Source organism: Abramis brama (assembly GCF_963993115.1).
Source record: "Abramis brama genome assembly, chromosome: 20".
Taxonomy (NCBI): domain Eukaryota; kingdom Metazoa; phylum Chordata; class Actinopteri; order Cypriniformes; family Leuciscidae; genus Abramis; species Abramis brama.
The window spans coordinates 21,781,184-21,801,334 of record NC_139982.1 but is presented as its reverse complement, the minus strand read 5'-3'; the positions used below and the strand labels follow the sequence as shown (position 1 = coordinate 21,801,334).

The 20,151-nt window shown below is 39.0% G+C and overlaps 1 protein-coding gene across 2 annotated transcripts in view; it reads left to right on the top strand.

The window, feature by feature from the left end:
• Nucleotides 1–2,694: 2,694 nt before the first annotated feature.
• met (MET proto-oncogene, receptor tyrosine kinase) overlaps nucleotides 2,695–20,151 on the top strand; it is a 44,627-nt gene continuing 27,170 nt past the window's right edge. Inside the window, exons 1-3 of one of the 2 annotated variants that reach the window (XM_084094254.1) lie at nucleotides 2,695–3,025; nucleotides 4,729–5,920; nucleotides 19,278–19,469. In XM_084094254.1, the coding sequence (XP_083950380.1) occupies nucleotides 4,739–5,920; nucleotides 19,278–19,469 (1,374 nt within the window). In that variant the 5' untranslated portion in view covers nucleotides 2,695–3,025; nucleotides 4,729–4,738. The remainder of the gene's footprint in view (nucleotides 3,026–4,728; nucleotides 5,921–19,277; nucleotides 19,470–20,151) is intronic. The other variant, XM_084094255.1, reaches the window with a different exon arrangement.

Below are 20,151 nucleotides of genomic sequence, written 5' to 3'. Positions count from 1 at the left end.
AAAAAAGTACTCTAAAGTCCAACTAATATAAATTTAAACTATAACCAATCAAGTGTTTGAGAACATTGCATTGAGTTTACACTTTCTTTTATTATTTCTGTAATAATAAGCACCCTTTTTAGGTAAATTGTGCTTCTTTTTTGCAAGGAGCCTGAAGCCCTGAAGCTTCATTCCATTCAACAAAATCAAAAACAACATTATCCAATTTAAATAAATCATAAAGCCTGTTGGGTTTGCTATCAAGGACCAGGTTTTAAAATCAATAATATTATGATTATGTAATAAATCAGAAATGAAGTTGAGAGCGGTCATGTGACCCAGAGGAAAACAATGCCAACTGGGTGAACTAATCAGCTTAAGTGCTGTAAAACTGGTTTGAGTGTAAAGTTTTTAAAATGCGGCTCTGTGTTTGTTTACCCTGTTAAAACTTTTTCCTGGAATAACAGTCAAATCCGTTTCTCAATGTATTATGGTTTTGAGATGGCCCAGGGGCGGAGGAATATAAATTCAAATTGCTTTCCGCAATAGATAGGCTATACTGTATCTTATTTCCCTCTGTGATTTAAATACATTAAATTCAGATCTAAAGTTTGACTGATAAAATTGCATCTTTATTTTCTGAAAGTCATACATGTATTTCTTTTTAAGGCATTCAACTGTATTAAAATGATCAATCCCTGCATGTCAGCAGTCATTCTTTGCAATACATGCAATATACTAATGTCAAGAGGATAGTTAAATTAATGCTGCTGATGTGCGCAACATTTAAAAGCCCTTTTCCAAATGAACCGTGGCCAAATGATCAGTCGTCAATGAGGTTTTACAGTATAGGAGAATGACCAGGTCAGCACTAACCTGGATTTTATTGACCTTAAGGTCATAAATAAAACCTGAGACTAAGTTAGATTGCACTGTCAGAAATAGGGGTACAGTAGGAGTCCATTTCTGTCCCCCAAGGTACAATCTACACTAACGTACCCCATAGGGCTTATTATTGGACCTCAAGGTACATATATGTACCTTTTTGAGGGTCAAAAAGCATTAAAAGGTACATATATGTATCGTTTCTTTTAAAGGTTAAGGTACAATATTGTACCCTTGAGGGTACAGCCCCAGTGACAAGCCATTGTACCCCTAAAGGTACAATTATGTACTTTATTTTCTGAGAGTGTGGGTAGGAAATCTATACGGATCAGTTTTGTAGATTATCTGTGGTGTCCTCCCTCCACTCACTCTGTGTCAGACACCAGATCACAACTTTTATTGATTAGTTCATAAATATTGAACACTAGGACTGGGTCACCACTAGGTGGCGTTATGATACCTTGAATAGCTATAAGGTTCCGGCTAATGACAGGGTTATCCTGTATGCAGGCTATACGAACTTTGTAGCAAAAAAACCACATTACAATCTGTTGTTAAAATGACATTTTGGCCACAAAAAAAATAAAAAATGTATATGTCATTATGATAAGACAAAATATTTGTCAAATGTGTCATGGTCACGAGGCCCTTAAAAACAGTAACATACCATGGCAGGTGGGGGATGAAGATACTGCATAGTTGAAGAGAAAGTCATAAGTACAGAATTTCACACTTCGGTTTTAGTGGTTACTGGGTGGCGGTGTAAAATTGACCACTGTAATAAACTTCCCTCCAGACAGACTTCATAAAGCCTCTGAATGCCATTGAGCCTTTGCATGTAAGTACTGATGCTCACTTAGTCACTGATAGAAGGTTGATGCATATTAATTTAATGCTACACAATGTAATAATGTACTAGCAATTAACCAGTTTGGTCATTAGAGTAATTAATGAGATACAAACTCCAAATTACCACAACACTGTAAAAAAACAACAAAAAAACAACAAAAAAAACATGATTTGTTACCACAGCTTTTTTCTTTTGTCCAATCGACTTAGATAATTAATGTGGTTCAGATAACATCATATTTTGAGTTTCTGTTGATTAAACCAATCTCCTTCATTGTATTAACTCAACTTTTTAATTTCAATATACCAGGTACCAGGCAACCAGGTTCAAACCAACTTTTTTTAAGTTAAACCAACAATATTGTGTTTTATCCTTGCTTCAAATGCAGTGTTTGATAAATAAATTGAGGAACGGAAGTGAAATGATTAGTTTCCTATTTTTGTTCTTTTTCTTTGTACTCTTCTTCTCATTATTGTCGTCATTATTCATTTCAGTAAACTTCATAAAATCTTTTTTATTATGAATATGCATACTGCATTCTACCATAAACAACAGCAAGATAAATGTTCACTCACAATATATAATGAACAATATTTAAAAAGTATAACTGATTAAACTATGGTTAAAATAAAAAGAAACATTAAAATGAAAAAGGAAATAAAATAAAACAATATATTTAATAATACTAATACTAATACATTTTTTATTTGATGTTTAATTATTTATTTATTGGTTTTTATTGGTTTTCCTATCCTACAGCCTATCTACATTAGAATAAAAAGGGAACAAATAAAAAAATAAAATCTAAAACATAAAAAACATTAAAATGCTTACAAATATTGACACTTTACTTGATGTTTATGGAATTTACCCAATACTATTATTAATTGTAAAATATCAGCAGCCAATCATCGGACTCCGTTACTCCACCGCCAGTGACGTAACTGTCAGTGATCTGAATGCGCTCACCTGAGAGACCCATTCCATCCAATGGCACGCGCACCCTGGAGTAACGACCCGCAGCGTTTGCGCAGAGTACAACAACAAACCTTTAAACTGATTTGACCCATTCTGAGCGTGAGTCACCCGAGTACACATTCTCCGAGGCAGTGATTACGGTGTTACGGAGAGGAGGAGGAAGAGCAGGCAACTCTTTAGCTGAAAGCGCGCAGAAACTCACCGCTGCATCCCATCTCGAGACTGCTGGCATCCGCCACAAACAGCGCGCGCGCGCGTCTAGAGCAAACCGGACCGTTAAAAGATGTGATTATTTTCCTTTTCTGTCTCAGACAGGTGTCTTTTATTTTACAGGTGAGTGAGCGTTTGCTTTATTTCTGAACGCTTAGAGTATGATGACAAGTATTACGGAAGGTTATTCATTTGGAAGTTATGTGATTAAAGTGTAGTTGCTACTAAAATACTTGTTTTTAGTTTGCTAAAAATTGTCTGGGAGGTGTGCATTTAGTTGTTGACAGCGTGAGTCATTATAAATCTGTACGTTTCCTTGAAACTCAGTTAAGAAAACTAAAGCTTTTGTTTATTTTATTTTTGTTCAGTTTAGTAACGTTATTATTGAAAATCTAGACTTGTTTATCTCTAAACACGTTTATCTTTCCTATTCGGGGGTTACAGACATTTGAGAGTCATTTGAGTGGGACAGTAACGTTAGCCTAAGTGAGTGGGCTAAATTTCTGAGAAAATAATATTGGTCTGCAGATACTTAAGAATTGGCTTTAAAATCTTAAAAAATCAGTTTATTTTTAAAAACAACATGGAATTGCATTATGTAAGCCCCAGTGTGTTGTAAAATAAATATTATTAAATAATGATCTGAGCCAAGCATTTTTGTTACTGCACTTGAAGTGATTATGTTTAGACATGTGTTTAAGGAAGATGAAAAGACAATATGAAATCTTTTTTATCAGGTTTTTTTTTTAAAGAGGAGATGTTGTATAGGTAAACAGTAAGAAACTGACTGAAATGTCTAAAAGGACAGAAAGTGCAACAGTTCTTCAGTCTCTCACACTGTTATACTTGGAGTTTGCAGAGACCTATAGTGCTCCTCAGCACACTTCAATATTTTAGATAACAGTAAGGGTGAATCCCATATTCCCTATCTCTGCCGCTCTTTCCATCTCAACCTTAAAAGTGACCTCCTGGAGGAATAACGTTTAAGTACACCAACAATAAATCACTTCTCCGGCGTCCGCAGCCTACCAGGCTTAATTGAGTTTATCAACCACTCCCTTGAGAACGCTGTCTAAAGTTAGACTTGTCACCGCAGTGCACTCAGTGTAGGCTGACTCTTTGATGATTCGCCTCTTCTGGTACACAGCCACAAAAGTGCTGTCCAAGTCAGAGGCACACGGATCGTTTAGAGTTGCCCTCTTTCTTTTATCCATGGATTTGTCATACACAGTGAGTGGTGAATTATTGAGGCTTCTACAATGCAAGGAAACTAGTGATATCATTGTTGTTGCAGTCCGTGTGGCTGTGATTTACAAGTGTCATTTGTTCGGAGTAGCTTTGTGTCTTAAAGCTTTTGTGTCCTTGTGTTTTGTGCACTAATGGGCTACTGTATATCAGAATTCAAACAAAAATGCAATTTGTTTTAACCCTATAAATCCTGCAGTATCTTATTGTGATATACGACCTCTAAATGATCAACATGCTCAAAACTTGATTAAAAATGCCTTCTGCCCTCTGATTTTTGATCATAAAACTAAGCACAACCCCCATCTTAATAAGTCATATTGTTGGGAGATATAGAGTGACAACAGATTTTGTAAATGCATCTTATGTAAGTAGTAAAGATCTAGTTGATTTACATCACAAGATATCAGAAGCTCCATATTCTCACTATATAGGCCTGATGTATCAAATATGAAACAAAACATAAAACACATTTTTTTTCTTAGAATTTCTAAATTCTTAGATTTTTACGTCTGTTATTTCATATGTCAGGCTTTACATGGTTAATATGCTAAATAAATGTTGACTTTTTTACTCTGCAGAAGAACAAAGATGAGAATTCACTATTCTGAAACCACTTGCATCCTCATCATCCTTCAAACGCTGTGGTGGGGCTTGAATAGTCAATGCGAGGAACCAATAGAAAGCTCCAAACTCGATCTCTCTGTGACCTATGACCTTCCTCACTTTGTGTCTGACACTCCCATCCAGAAGCTGTTGGAATTCAATGAAACTGTGTACGTAGGTGCCATCAACAAGCTTTACGCTCTGTCAAAAGACCTCAAGAAGAGACATGAGTATAATACCGGACCGGTCTACGAGGGTCCGGACTGCTTGGCGCCAAAACCATGCTTTGTTTGTGGAGACAAACCCCCCAACACGAACAACACCAATATGGCCCTGGTGATTGAAACGTTCTACGACCTTGAGCTCTTCAGCTGTGGTTCGGTGGGGAATGGCGTCTGTACCCGTCACGTGTTAGAGGATGGACCCCTGGATACGGAAGTAAATTGCATGTATTCTGAGAAAAACAAAGGTAGCAGCCACGGTTGTCCAGACTGCCTAGCAGGACCCTCTGGCACGCAGATCCTCAACGTCATGAGCAGCGGTGTCGTGAGGTTCTTCGTCGCCAACTCTGAGCCTCTTGATATTACCAACCCTCGTCTCCACCACACCATCTCCGTTAGGAAGATGCGAGAGACTCAAGATGGCTTCGAGTTCTTTTCCGAGCAATCCTACATGGACTTGGCCCCAGATCTGCGTGGAAACTACCCGCTACGCTACGTCTACTCCTTCCAGAGTGGTCCATATGCTTATTTTCTCACCGTCCAACGAGAAGGTGGCAGCTCGAATGCCTTCCACACGAGGATCGTACGCATGTGCTCTTCGGATCCCGAGATCTTGCGCTATGTAGAAATGCCCTTTGAGTGCATTTACTCTGAGCGAAGGAGAAAGAAGCGCTCTGCCCAGGTGGTTTTCAATGTTCTCCAGGCTGCACATGTGGCCAAAGTCGGCTATGACTTTCAACAGGAGATGGGCCTGAAAGAAGGAGAGGACGTGCTGTTTGCTGCCTTTGCCCGCAGCAAACCTGACTCACCGGAGCCCACCGCCAGCTCTGCCGTTTGCGTTATCTCCATTTCGGACATTAATAACTTCTTCAGGGATTTCATTCAAAAGGGACACACTAGGAAGCTCCATCACTTCCCAGGGTCGGAGGAGAAATCCTTCAACCAGGTAAGAGGTTTCAACCAAATCATGCATTTTCTCCAGTCAATTTTAGCTAACGTTGCACAGCCGAGAGCAAATCTGACTTCTTGTCAGCCCAATTGCTTGTCTTTATCCTCTGGCCATCATAAATCACCGGCCCTCCTCGTCTTTTTTACTTATCCATCACCATTTGTTGGATCAATCAGTAAATCATGCAGATCAATAAATGACACAAATTTAACTGCTGACGACTCCCTGAGGGCCTGTCGATAACGCAGGGCTATTACTTCCCAGAGTTCATTACAAAACGTAGTCATACATCGCTCTGATCTGCATTGTAATACACAGCGGTTAATGTTTAGAATATGTAAAGATAAAGCCTACGAACATATCTAGATGCTACTAAAGCTGGACAGTGGACAGCATGGCACAGAAGGTGAATGGAAAAAGGCTGGGCATCAGTACAGATTTACAGATTTGAATTTGATTTGCAAGCTCTTGATTCAAATTTGATTCTGATTCACGTTCATTTTTTCTCCAAATGAATTGAATTCTCTGTAAGCTAAAGCAAATAAATGTAAACTAATGTAACTTACAGAGCCCTTTTAAATGGTGCATTATGAAAAACATTTATTTAGTACCAATGAACAACAGGGCATGTGCAGTTCAACTATGTTACTTATTTAACATAACAATCAACACAATTTACTCTCTTCACTGTGGACTAAGGTGAATTTTAAATATTTATTGTGTAAATCTCTTAATATGACAATGTCTGAGCACTTCAGTTATAAACTTGGTGGTGTAGATTCAAATGAAGATTGCGAATAATCTGAAAACTACGTTTGTTTGAGGTCCATGTGAATCAGGCTTCTTTAACAATAACAACCATTACTCATGCTGTCTGTTCTCTGCACTTTTCTATTTGCTTGTGTGCTGTCTTATCAGAGTCCATACAGCGGGGAAGTCCAGATCACTACCCAGCAGGTGTTCTTCAACCGTCTCTAACAGTATTTGTACTGGTCGCTTTAGCAGTTCATATGGGCCAGACCGGAGCGGCTGGCCTCGTCCCAAAGTTACACAGATCTCAAGTCTGGTGTAGTTGCTTCAGTGCCCTGAACTTTATCTGGCCAAGCTCACAAAGTGCACTCAGTCATTTATTACAGCAGAAGATCTGCAGACTGAAGCACTTAAGACATTTTTAAATATTTTCATTCTTTGGATCCTTGATCCAAGCATCTGCTCAAAGTCAGCTGCGGTTCTATCAGTTTTCATTATGCGGATGTACGATAGCTTAAATGGCAATAGCAGTTGGAAGACATTTCCCTAGGCGTCTTAGAAGTGTTTACTTTGAAAGGGATGTGCGTCTGTTTCCAATACAGTTTTTGTCCATAAGTGTGTGAATGTGTGCATGTGCGTTTGTTTGTTTTGGGTGTGCGTGTGAGTGTGTTAAGGCCGATGGCAAATCATAGTGCCATCGTTGAGAATTATGATACTGGTAGCATATGTTATGCAGAGTCTGTCTTATCATCCCATAAAGGGGCAATTGACATGGTGTCATAAAACCATTACATTGTAAATATGCATGATAAATTGATCCCAATATCTTGTTTTTGCTCTTAGACAACCGACTCCACAAACTGGGCTCCAACATCTTCTGCCTTTATTTGGAAACAGTGCGGGCATCTGACACTGTGCTTCAGTTTTGATTGAATTTAGCCTTGCTTTCCTGTTTTATTTGTTAATGTGGAGCCAAAGTTATATGAATATCATATCATATAAATCACCAAAGTCCGTAATAGACTCTTACCCTTCGAGAGAAAGACACCACAGCTTTCTGACTTCACCCAAGCTCTTAAAATTATCGATCGGCCAGTCTGCTCTAGCTCAGCAATATTCGTTAATAAAAAAGACAGAAATATAGTCCTTATTGTTTGGAATAATGGATGTATCCGAGTTGGAACCACCCCAACAAACCCAGCGCCCCCCAACCCCCCCAGTCTTGAAAGAGCAGAGGGGAGGGGGACACTTGAGACAGGCAATAACAAACAGCCACATTTAAGGTCAAAATTATCATTAGATTACAATTGATCAGGGGAACAACTGGCAAATGCTGATTACTTTAAAATTGAATCTGAAGCTTGATTGATTGCCGCCTGTAATATAATTCCTAAAGAGGGAGTTTTGATCGACAGCCATTTTAATTATTACGGCCATTGTGGCTAAATGAACATGCTTTGAGATGGCAAGTCTAAAAGTGTAAAGAAAAGCGAAAAGGCAGTGCATTGATTTTTAACTTACTTTGTACACATTTTCCCACATCTTTTTGACTGTGAATAAGCCCATATCAATGTAAATCAGATACTTTTAGCTCTTTGTACCTCGCTCAATCTTTTGCAATATAGTGTGTTTTGGTCATGTAAGGACAGGGTGACACGCTAATGCACGGTACTTAGCACTTATAAAAGCATACGTGCTGCTGCCTGCTTATTCCTAGATGTGTTTGCGCAAAAGCGGCAAAACCTGGAGAATTTACAGGCCACGGCTTCAGCTCTGGGAGGTGCAAAATCATGCTGAAAGACGCTGTACTTGTTGTATCCTGTCTCTGCTTGGAGAAGCTGCGATAAGCTTCCTGCATGGTTGCGTTTCTATGAGTATGCATACATGTGTAAGAAATGTATTCTATGTGGGTGAGTTGAGGTTTGTACTGGGGAATTAAGTCACCCTGAATCATTTCTGGCAAAAGCACATAAACGCAGGCACGTACACGTCACAGACCAACAGCTCTGACCAAGAGGCAGGTGGAAGTGTGCAGCTGTGTGTTTTCTCAAAATGTCAAGCCCCTGCAGTGAGCTCATGTTGGCAGCCTTGCCCTGGCGGGAAACCTGCGTGACTTTAGACTATAATATTAGCTAGAGGAGACCGGACAGCTGGCATCCAGGTGCGAACTGCTCATCTACATCTGGGGATGATAGCACCTGTGGGGATGTATCCTGACTTTCATGTCCTTATTTTTGCTGTGTTAAGTTTTCAGTGTCCTAAAAGTCTTCTTTAAATGTATATAAACTACCATTCAAAAGTTTGGGGTTGGTAAGATTTGTATATTGAAAGAAACTTTATTCAGCGAGGATGCATTAAATTGAGCAAATAAAATATGGCAGTAAAGACATTTAAATGTCACCATTTTTATTTTAAATAAATGTTATTCTATATTGAACTTTCTATTCATCAAAGAATCCTGTAAAAATCTATCAGAATTTCCACAAAAAATATTAAGCAGCACAACTGTTTTCAACATTGATAATAATAAGAAATGTTTCTGGAGTAATGGCTGCTGACAATAGAAAAAAAGGAAAATAGATATTAAAATTAAAATAGAAAATAGTTACTTTTTTTTTTTAATTGCATATTTTTAAAAAATATTATTATATTATACAATATATAGGGATTGAGAATTCACCAGCAGCTTCAAATACCTGTTTGCTGCTCAACAGTGGCTTTTTTTTTATAGCTGTCCTTTTAATACAATTAATTTGTTCGACAAAAACTTCCCTTAATAAGCCTTTATCTGAACTTGACCGTGCTTGTCTGAATGTGTAATTCCCGTTCTTCCCGTGACAACAACGCGAAAACACAGGCAACTAAAGCACAAAGAATTTACAACATTCTATCACAATAGTGTTCTCATTATAGTGTTATGTATATGGCAGATTGGCTCTGCACATCTTGCACTTAACTGTATTTTCATGATCAAAGTGATTCCAGGCATCACTGCGCACTTTCAAATACATTCCGTCTGGACTGCATGCTGTCCTAACACTTACAAATCAGACCTCAGGTACCGCCCAAAATGCTGCAGTATCCAATCATCGTTTTCATGATCGATCATTGCTGTTACGTACGAGTATATATATGTATGTATGTATGTATGTATGTGCAAATATGTATGTGTGTGTGTATGTGTGTTGTTGTTTTTTCTTCCTGTCCTTGGACTGTTTTCCCGCTCTTGCTGCATATGTGTGTCTTAAATACTCCCATAAAGCAGTTAAGCATACAACTGATAAACGCTTGCGCTCACAATCTGTCCTTTAGGAGGAACTTCACATAAAAACAAACACACGATTGGCTGGTACTCCACTTTTTACGCCAGGTTTACTGCACCACAGCTTCCTCCTTCGATGTTGTGATGACTGGCCCATGTATTTAACGCCGCCTTCAGGCTTGAAATACTTGTTGGTGCTCTTCTGGGCATAATTCAGAAACATGTGTAAGTGTCAGGTGAAGGGAAAGATTGCTTTGGTGAGTCAGTGGCCCAGAGGCATGTTGATCCATCTCTGACATCCACCATACCTTCTCTTCCTCATTTTTTTTACTCCCTCCAGTAATTTCCTGCTCTCCGGGTCTGTGAGCACAAGGCTTCATCAAAGAGCTCAATTGTGAAACCTCCATGTAAGGTTAAAGACATCCTGACCAGGTGTAAATCAAATACTCGCTGAAGCATTTAATGAGCCCGGTCAGGTTGGATATTCAATCAGCCCTCACCACTAAACGACTGGAGCTGACCGATCCAGACTAATTGTTTGGTGCAGTTCAAAGACCTCTACTAATTGTTTTGGCTTACACAGCAGGGACCACAAATAAACTTTTCGGGGTATGCTAGGACTCAACCTCCCCCACTAGGTCAAAAGAGCCATTACGCTGAGCTGCCCTTGTGCTAATGCCGGCACAATGGTTCCATAGGATGCCGACTTGAATGAATGTGTGCTTAAGTAATGGAACGGATTGAATTGGCCAGGAACTATTCTACTTTATCACCTGGTGAGAACTTAACAATGCACCACAAATAAGAGCTTATCTGCGGCTGTCCCTTCACCTCATTCAACACGTCAGTCAGATACTCCCAAGCTTATCCCTCAGAAGACACGGACTGTGTGATCGTGTGAAAAGAGAGCAAGCTTTTACCTGATACCTGACTTGTGAGTTTTGTGGGGCATGACACCCTTTGTTTGGTCAGCTAATGGAGTGGACTTCAGGTGTCAGTCATGCAGGGTTCGAAGCAGTGTGAGTATTCATGGGAATCAAAAGGAATTTCATGATTTTGGTTCTGACTCAGGTTCTTCTTAATGATTTCTGTTCTTTAATGGGTTCATTAACATTTTTTGGTTGTTTGCTTATTTCAGCAGTCTGTTGTCAACAGATCGTTTCGGATTTCAGAAAATCATAAATATAACAGTTTTTATTGGCTTCTCATGTGTTTCAGGTGCAGCATACTGTAAATGCAGTGCTTTGACTAACTACATATTAGCTAAAAAAGCAAAAAGTTAGTAAATATTTTAATTGAATAAATAAAATCATAAAATACCAATGATTGCAACAAGTGCTTTTACTGCACATTGTGATATTATGAACAATAATTCAGTAGTGATTCAGATTAAGTATGTAACTGCTCTGACTGATTCATTCTGAAAGTATTTTGATTCACTGAAAAGATCTAGCTCACAAGACTCATTCATTCGAGAATCAGACTACACTGGTCCCATTGTATGTTTTTGATTCTTATGAGCTATTTCTTTTTAGATTCAGGAACTGGACATAATCATTCTGTGTGTTTTTGAAAAAAAAAAAAACTGATTCACTAAAAAGAACCCCACATAGGAGTCATTTATTCAGGTCATCTTGTGTATTCTTGATTCTTATGAGCCGATTGTTTTTAGAGAATCATTCAGGATTCTGGCTATATGAACCGTTCTGTATGTTTTTGATTCACACAAGCAATTATAAAAATAACAACTTATTGGAATTATATATTTGAGAATTGCACTAAAGTGGCTGTGCTGTATTTTTTGATTAACTAAAAAGAACTGGCTTATAAGAGTTATATATTCAGGAATCAGGCTACAGTGTATTTTTTCGAGTCACTCAAAAGAACCGTTTGAGATCTGTTAATGGAACCAAATTTCATGAAAATCTTTCGTTCTCCTAGTCTATGAGTAAATTTGATGTGGTGAGCATGTCTTAAGAGAGACTTAAGAAAACTATTTTACTTATGTAATATTCAAAGACTATGTAGCTAAACAAGAGGACAAAGAGTTATCACCTTTGATTATTGTATTCAACAAATCAATCTCCCCTGCCTGTGGCCAGAGATGGATCAGTTCCCCCCTCTACCTCAAACAGATGTGTTTTATTAACGTGTTAGTCTGACCATAATCCCTGTAGGGGATTTATCAGGGGATTTGTACAGTATCTGGACAAAAAAGGCAATAAAAAGACATGCAACTTCCAGTGGTTTACCAAAAGATAGCACAGTGATGCATTGTTCTACAATGCGGTCATGCTTTACATATTAACGCCATGCTCAATTGTTTGTTTTCCATTTGTTGCATAGTTTTACACATTTAGTATAATAGCTGACTAGCATTGAAATCATGTGTCATAAAAAGGATGCCACCTGCTCGATTTGAATCAGTGCTGAGAAATTTGACTACAAACGACATAATTTGCTGCATGCTCATACTCTTTATCACGTCAGTTGTGTTTTTCTGGCAGAAAGAGGGCATTTTGAGAGTAAAGACCTTGATCTTTGCTTAGAACGTGTAGTGTGTTTTTGCAAAGGCCAAAATTGACATAAGGATTTCATCATATCTGCCTTTTAATGTCAACTAGGAAGGACAGCTCATGCCAACTACTGATAATAAGCCATTTGAACTGTGTGTTAATGTCTTCCAAGACAATATGGCTCTGTTTACAACTGGTATTAGGATGAGTTTTGGTCAGTTGGACTATAATCCCTGTAGGGGATTTATCAGGGGATTTGTACAGTATCTGGACAAAAAAGGCAATAAAAAGACATGCAACTTCCAGTGGTTTACCAAAAGATAGCACAGTGATGCATTGTTCTACACTTCCCATAATGTTTACACGTTAGGTCAGTAGGCGGAGAGTAGGTTGTCTTTTTAGGTTGATCGAACGCATTTGACCACATGAGATTCTACACTACGAAAGCAATTCGGTCAAATGCGTTTTCGACTACCTCTGGAAGCTCAAAACAATTTAGAACCCATTTACACCTGTGTTTAGCATCATCCACTTGTGATCAGATTGACAAAAACGCTTCTTAATACCAGTTGTAAACAGGGCCTATGCCATTTGAAACAACAGATTATCATCATACAGCCTCTTTTTACAGCATACTAAATGTGTCAAGAAGTATGGACTTAACACATGTTCATTCTCAGCTTTTTATGAGTTTAAGGGAATTTGTTCGGAGCAAAGTTCTCGGCAGAATGTCATGCACGGAAATAAATGAGCTGAAATTAGGAACAGAGAATCTGCGAAACTCTTTAAACGGCTCCCAAAATAAAACTCTTGTGTCTGATCTGTCCTGTCAGAGGCACGTTTTGCTCCCTCTGACATGTAAAAAAGGGTAAGATCATCACAGAAAAGCAGCCCTGCCAAGTCTTTACAGTCAAGATTGGAATTGATTATTCTGGCCAACTGCAAACCAGGCATTTGAATGCTCTGCCTCTTCCATAAAGGACTGGATTTGATCTTTTAAAGGGTCTCAACGCTTCATGGTTTTAAAGCAGTGCTTTTTACCCTTTTATCAGATCCATGCTCCTTGCATAAGAGTGGAGGTTTTTACTCCAGCATGCTTGTGGACTGTGGCAGAGAGCAATGCTTTGAGCGTGCTCATCTTGTCTGCTTTAATGAATGGGAGTTTCCGCTAATGCTTTGAATAGATCCATGCTGGACGAGTAAATAATGACAGACCTCCGGGCCTCTGGAGTGGACTCCACACTAAATTATCCCCCCTTTGCTTATGTCTGTTTTTCTAATTGAATGGATGAGCATGGTTCATAAGCACGTCCATAATATGTTTCACTGTATGTCAATAGCATGATGGATTTCTCTCGCTTAGGTTTAGCTTGTCGCTATTTTTGCTAGTGTAAAATGTGTAGCGTTGGACCAATATGTGTTTTATGGCTCATTAACTGCAAAGGAATGATGAAAAATAATCAAGTATTTCATCCTGTTGTTTTAACAAATCTCTTTCGTTAATCTCGATTTCAGTTTGATTAATGATTAAATATTTTGTCTCACTAGTTTGGTCAAGGCGTATTAACCATGGTGCTCTTTGAGCGAATCGTCTTGTAGCATGCAGCAACAAGTTCAAAATCTCTACATGAGCAGGGATTTAACCATGAGCAGTTGAATAAACGGATTCATTTTTTAGCAAACATACGAGCGGTTGTACCGGGCCGTGTTTTGTTTCCCAGTTGGAAACCTGAGTGAGGAACAAAGTCCCCTGCTGACAGATCACTTGACTGCTGGATTGGGAGAGCAAGTCGAGAGGTAAAGAGTGAGAGAAGTGAAAATTGAGTAACAAGACAAGATAAGGCCAAAAAGAGGAACGTGAGGCAAAGAAACATGAGAAGAAAACTGAAAACAAGAAAGAATGATTAGGAGTCAACAGCATCTTTCCCAGACAGCAGCTGTTAAAAAGAAAGGTGTGACTTTGACAGTCTCCAGTAGACTAGGGCTGAAATAAAAGACATTTGAGATATTATTTTTCTGTGAAATATATTGTGATATGAAAATATAAACCTTCAAGCTTTTTTATCGTAATATTGCTTAATGAGATAATCAAATCACGAAGGTCTGCAATTAAATTCAATATATGCGCTGTCGGTTTCAGAATGAAGCGTGGCACTATGTTGATTTACACGCATGCAGCTCACGACAAGTTAATGATCTAAGCTGCTCTGAGATAACAATATATCATGAGCTTGCGTGTAAATGAGCAATCTTCAATCTGAAACTGACAGCGCATATATTTATTTAATGAAATCGCAGCCTTCACGATTTGATCATCGCGATCATCAGCTTTATTTCTATATATTTTGGAGCTCTACAATAGGCTCTTCAAGTGTTCTTCGAGACATCCACAGGTATTTACACACCAGCAGCCAGGCACCAGGACTGTTTGGTGACTGCCAGCCTCTAATCCCACATTATTGTCAGCTTCTCTAATTCTCCCCAGACTACTGACCTTCACGACCTAGTAATCCAAGAAAGGCGCATAAACACAAGAATCGGGTTGCTTTGCGACGTGCCGTATAAATGCAAAGGTGGTGCACACCACAAACATACACACATGCATATAAACATATACAACATTACTGAGAATTCTGTGAGGTCAAAAGTCACATTATTTTCGTCAAGAAGCAGCTGAAGGGTGGCAGTGTGGAGCAATGTCGTTCCAGAAATCTTCACGTACGCTGTACGTGATCGCAACTGCACCGGGGCCCGGAGGTTAACAGAAAGTTTTGGAAGGTGACATTTGGCCGTACAGATCTCCTTTCACTCATATCAAGCTTTTTGGAGGTGACGCCAAAGGCCACAAAGCTATAAAGCACCAAAGGTGGGGCATGGTAACCCTATCACCGCAGCATTGTGCCGCACACAATGAAAGCTGCTTAATGTGTCAAAGAGGAGCTACGCGGGATATTTTTGTGTGATTATTTTTCGGCATTCTTTGAAATAATACTCGTATATGAAGTAATATTCCTGGTTCAATATGAGTTAACTTCCGTTTACAGCACATAATGTTGACAATTTATTTCGATTTTTCCCTCTTTAAAAAAAAGAAATGCAAAAAGCTTACAATGGAAGTTAATGGGGCAATTGTGTAATTATTAAAATAGCCACATGATGTAAACAATTTGCAAAGTAACATGATTTTAGTGTGAAAAAATCGCTTGCTAACCATCTCTGTGTAATATCCAATTTTACAACTTCGTTGCAATGCAATGTGATAAATCCTGAAATTACTAAAATGTTGATTTAAACAAAGTTTTAATGGGAGAATTCATAAAAATGAAAAGCTTCACAACATTGCTTTTAAGTCCTCCAAAAATTGGCTCCATTTACTCCTTATTGTAAGTGCCTTACCGTGACACCTATTTTTGCCGTTTTTAAAGAAAACTATGGGCAAGTTACAATATTTTTTGGTTCTTATCCTTATGGAGTGCTGCAGGAAAGAGTCCTAAAACCATGAAATGGACCCATTTTTGCACTTCATGTTCCATTGTCCCATTGTCCAGAAGTCAATGTGGTTTTTAAATGGGCTTTTGGATAAATGCCTGAAACAGTTATCAGTTATTATACCCTAGTCATGACTTTTTTAGCAGTTGCAAAATGGGACTACAGTGGTTAAACGTCATTTCACCAAACAGGAAAACTAATTTACTCACTAGTCTGATTTTACAGCCTTGTTGTGTTTATAATCACACTCCTTCAAACTATTCTAACTCAAACTTAAAAGTAAAGATTGAATGAGATGGTGACGTTAAAGTCATGCAGATGTAGTGTAAATTTAGCTTTTTACTTGATGTGAATATATTGATGAACAGAATGTGTGAGAATCATAAACTGTTGTTGGTCACAGAGCTTATTTTATGTAGTGATCCAAAAGCCATTGGAAATCCTTTTGGCTTTTAGTAGAATCAACCAATCTTTTGGGTTGGACTACAAAAATATGCCATCCCTGCAGCACTCTATAAGCATTATGCCACAGATGCAGTTGATTAAGTTTAACTTGTATTGAACCCCGAATATTCCCTTTAATAAGTGAAGTGAGAAATGATGTGAGCAAATCTTCGAAAACCCTACAAGACACCCGATTGGTGGAGGAGCCTCGGGATCAGAGCAACCAAAGCTTGTCAAAACACTGCCCAGGTTTTTCAATTTCTACCCTTGATCCTTGCAGTACCGTGAGCGAAGCGGTGGAATGTCTTCCTTTTCAAAAACAAAGCAAAACGTAAGGTTTATTTGCTATGAAAATAACCCCACAAACCTTCTTTTTTTCTCTCCCTCTATAACAAGCGTTGACTCTCAGGGGTGTGCTCAGCTGGTGATAGGTCAGGCTTCATAGAGCCCCCCGAATCAATGCCAAACCATGGTGCTTACTTACGAATGCTTATGCAAGTCCTATTGAAATACGTGGCAGCTCGGCCGTTATGATGGATCGCGGTGGGCTTATATAACCCTGCAAAGCAAACTTGCACTTCAAAGGCATCTTGTGCACAGTTTGATGATTTCCCTGGTTGCTTCATGCTGCATGTGTCTTACTTTCTCTTGTTCTGTCGCTCCCTCAATAGAGGTCCAGAGAAGTCCTCTGCCTTGAGGGGATGGGATAAGCTGGCCTGTAATCCCCCCTCATCTTTGCTGGCTTTTACACCTGTATACCGATTCTGTGCCTCTGAGCCAGCCCGCGCTGCCCTGTAATGAGAGCAGGGCCCAGCGCTCCTTCGGCCTGATTTATTGTCTACCTGTATTGTTCTCTGCATCTTCAAAGCAGCCCTTTGAGACATGCCCTCAAAATAAAGCTGCAACCGCAGTACCCACTGACTCATGCATCTTACTCACATCGCCAGAGAAAGAGTGAGGACTTTTCTGGCACAGTATGGAGTGTCCTTTTTATGCCTGTCTGATTTTTCATGGGTGTGTTTTTAGTGTTTTTGTCAGGGTGCCTTCACCATACAGTGTAACTTGAGAAGAGTTTGAGTGAGCACGGTGTTAATCATTAACCGCCTGTTCTCTGTGCTCCAACAGGCATTTTAGTCATGGCCTATAGTGCCAGGGTCTGGTTTCATTAATTATTAATGACTTCTTTACTTTCATACCAGGGTCCGTGACCCTTTGAGCTTGACCAATGTGTAGCCCTCAGGTGCCCCGTTCCTTTTCAGGTTACTCTAGGTAAACTCTAACTTGGATAAACTCATTATATTTCTCACCCTCATGTCGTTCCAAATCTGCAGAACATAGAAGATGCTTTTGATTATTGGTAACCAAACAGTTTTGGTGACCGTTGACTTTCATTGTGTGGACATTTCTCAGAAAATCTTTTTATGTTTCACAGAATAAATAGTCATACAGGTTAGGAACAACATTAGGGTGAGTAAATAATGACAGAATGTTCATTTTTGGTTGAACTATCCCCTTAATTATCCCTTAAAATTCACTGTTTACTCGTGCAAATGGTGTTCCAAACCTGAATGACTTGCTTTCACAACACAAAAGGTTAATCTTTATAGTATTATTAAAATCACTGTGTACTGGGATTGATGAGCTCAAAAAGAGGGAAAGAATCACCATAAATGAATCATGAAGGTAGTGCATATTGGTCTTGTTCACTATATTCCAAATCCTCCTTTGAGAGAAACTGAAATTAAGTCAGTATTCTTGAAAATCACCGAAATTGATCCTTTTGGCACGTTCATGAGAGCTCATGAGAGAAGTCCAATTCATAAATGAATCATTAATTAACTTCTTAATGAATCAGTTGATCCAGTTTTCAAAGATAGTCTGAATGATTTGTTCACAAATTGGACTGCCACACTACTGTTCAAAAGTTTGTGGTCAGTGTAAGACATATTTTTAATACACTTTTATTCAGCAAGGATGCATTAAATTGAACAAAAGTGGCAGTAAAGATATTTACAAAAGATTTCTGTTTAAGTAAATGCTCTTTTGAACTTTATATTCATCAGAGAATCTTGGAACAATGTATCACAGTTTCCACAAAAATACGTTTTCTTAAAGGGGACATATCAGGGAGAACAGGATTCACAACACAGGACATTCACAACACAAAGCTTCTTCCCTCTGTGCCTATTTGGTTTCATCAACTTGGCCTGCCCTGATGAATGACACGGTGAACTATGCCAATCATAACATAACACAGTACATGATATAAAAAACAGTCTTAAAGGTACAGTTTGCAGAAATAGATTGTTAATTCTGAGGGTTATGTAAAACCTTATAACGGTTGGACTTCAAGGGGGGAAAAATGCTACAGAAGTGTTATGAATATGGCCTCTTTAATAACTTGGGGACCATACAGCCTCTCTGAAACTTCCAAAACTCCACAGGTTGTAGAGATCGCAGCCAAACAAAGCTGGCCTCAATCAGAACTCTAACAGAGCAACAGCAAGCCCAACGTTCCTCGCAGTTTCCCATGAATTCCTGCCATCTGTGAGCACAGCCGTCAGAATGCGGCAAGGATGATCCAAGCACCATGGGAGAAAACACGCAACTGCATTGGCCAGGATGAAACAGTAGATGCCGAGCTTAGATAGAGCTTTACTGTGTGGGGCCGAAGTCACTTTTTTCTACAAGCATCTAGCTCACAAATTGCTTTTGGCATGGTGAACTTGAGGCCAGTCCTCTGTAAAAAAAAAAAAAAAAAAAAAATGGCAGTGCTGCAAAATTCATCCACACATTATTATGTGCCACCAATATGGTATTGAGAGCTTCTGTTTTTTGCCAGGTAGAACACCACTTGTTTAAATTGTCCATGTGTTTCTCTTTTTGTTACCAGAGTTTTGTGGGAGATTCCTTCAGCTGTGGGAAACATGAAAGAGGCTACCGGCTGGAAGTTACAAGCACCAACCCACGTCGGGACTACTTCCATGGACGGTTCCGGAACAGTCTTCTCACTTCCATAGCCGTGGTGCCCATCCAAAACCACACTGTGGTCAGCCTAGGCACAGCTGAGGGACGAGTCATCCAGGTGAGACATGTTAGCTTTAGCTTTTTTCCACAATGTATTTAGAAAACCATGTAGTTCCACGTACAGTAGTTTGCCGATTATGTAAATGTACTCTTTCTCCATGTTGAGGCAAAACGTCATTTTGTACCATCTGGTTGGCTTTTGACAGCTTCAGGACTTTTGTTAGAACTACAGATCGAACTTTCGCATTTTTGTATCCCTTCCTGCCCACGGACAGTCGGATCAACAGAAAAAGTGTATTGTGGGTGTTGAAGTTTTTGGCAAAAGGGAATGCCACAGCCCTTTTTGTGTGTTTTCTCTAGTCATGTAGCAAAGATTTCAAAAACATTTTGCGTTTCTACTGCATGGACAGCCAAGTTTTATTAAAAGCCCATCTTGTCAGGGCTCAATTCCCCTTTTAAACAGTTAAAGCTAAACTTTTACATAATGTTTGGATTAGAAAGTCAACGTTTAGATGGAATTTTTGAGTGATAGTGCTGGAATAGGTTTGGCTGACCTCATTCTGGAAAAAAGAAACGGTAAAGTGTTTGCAGAATCTAAATTTAAAACTGTATATTTTTTGTCAAAGTCCTGTTGTTGCCAGCACTATTGTGTATGCAAATAGTCAGGATGTAAGTACGTGACTAGTGAAAACAGCTCTGAATGAAGGAAAATGCAGGTGCCAGTGGCAGGTTGGGAAATA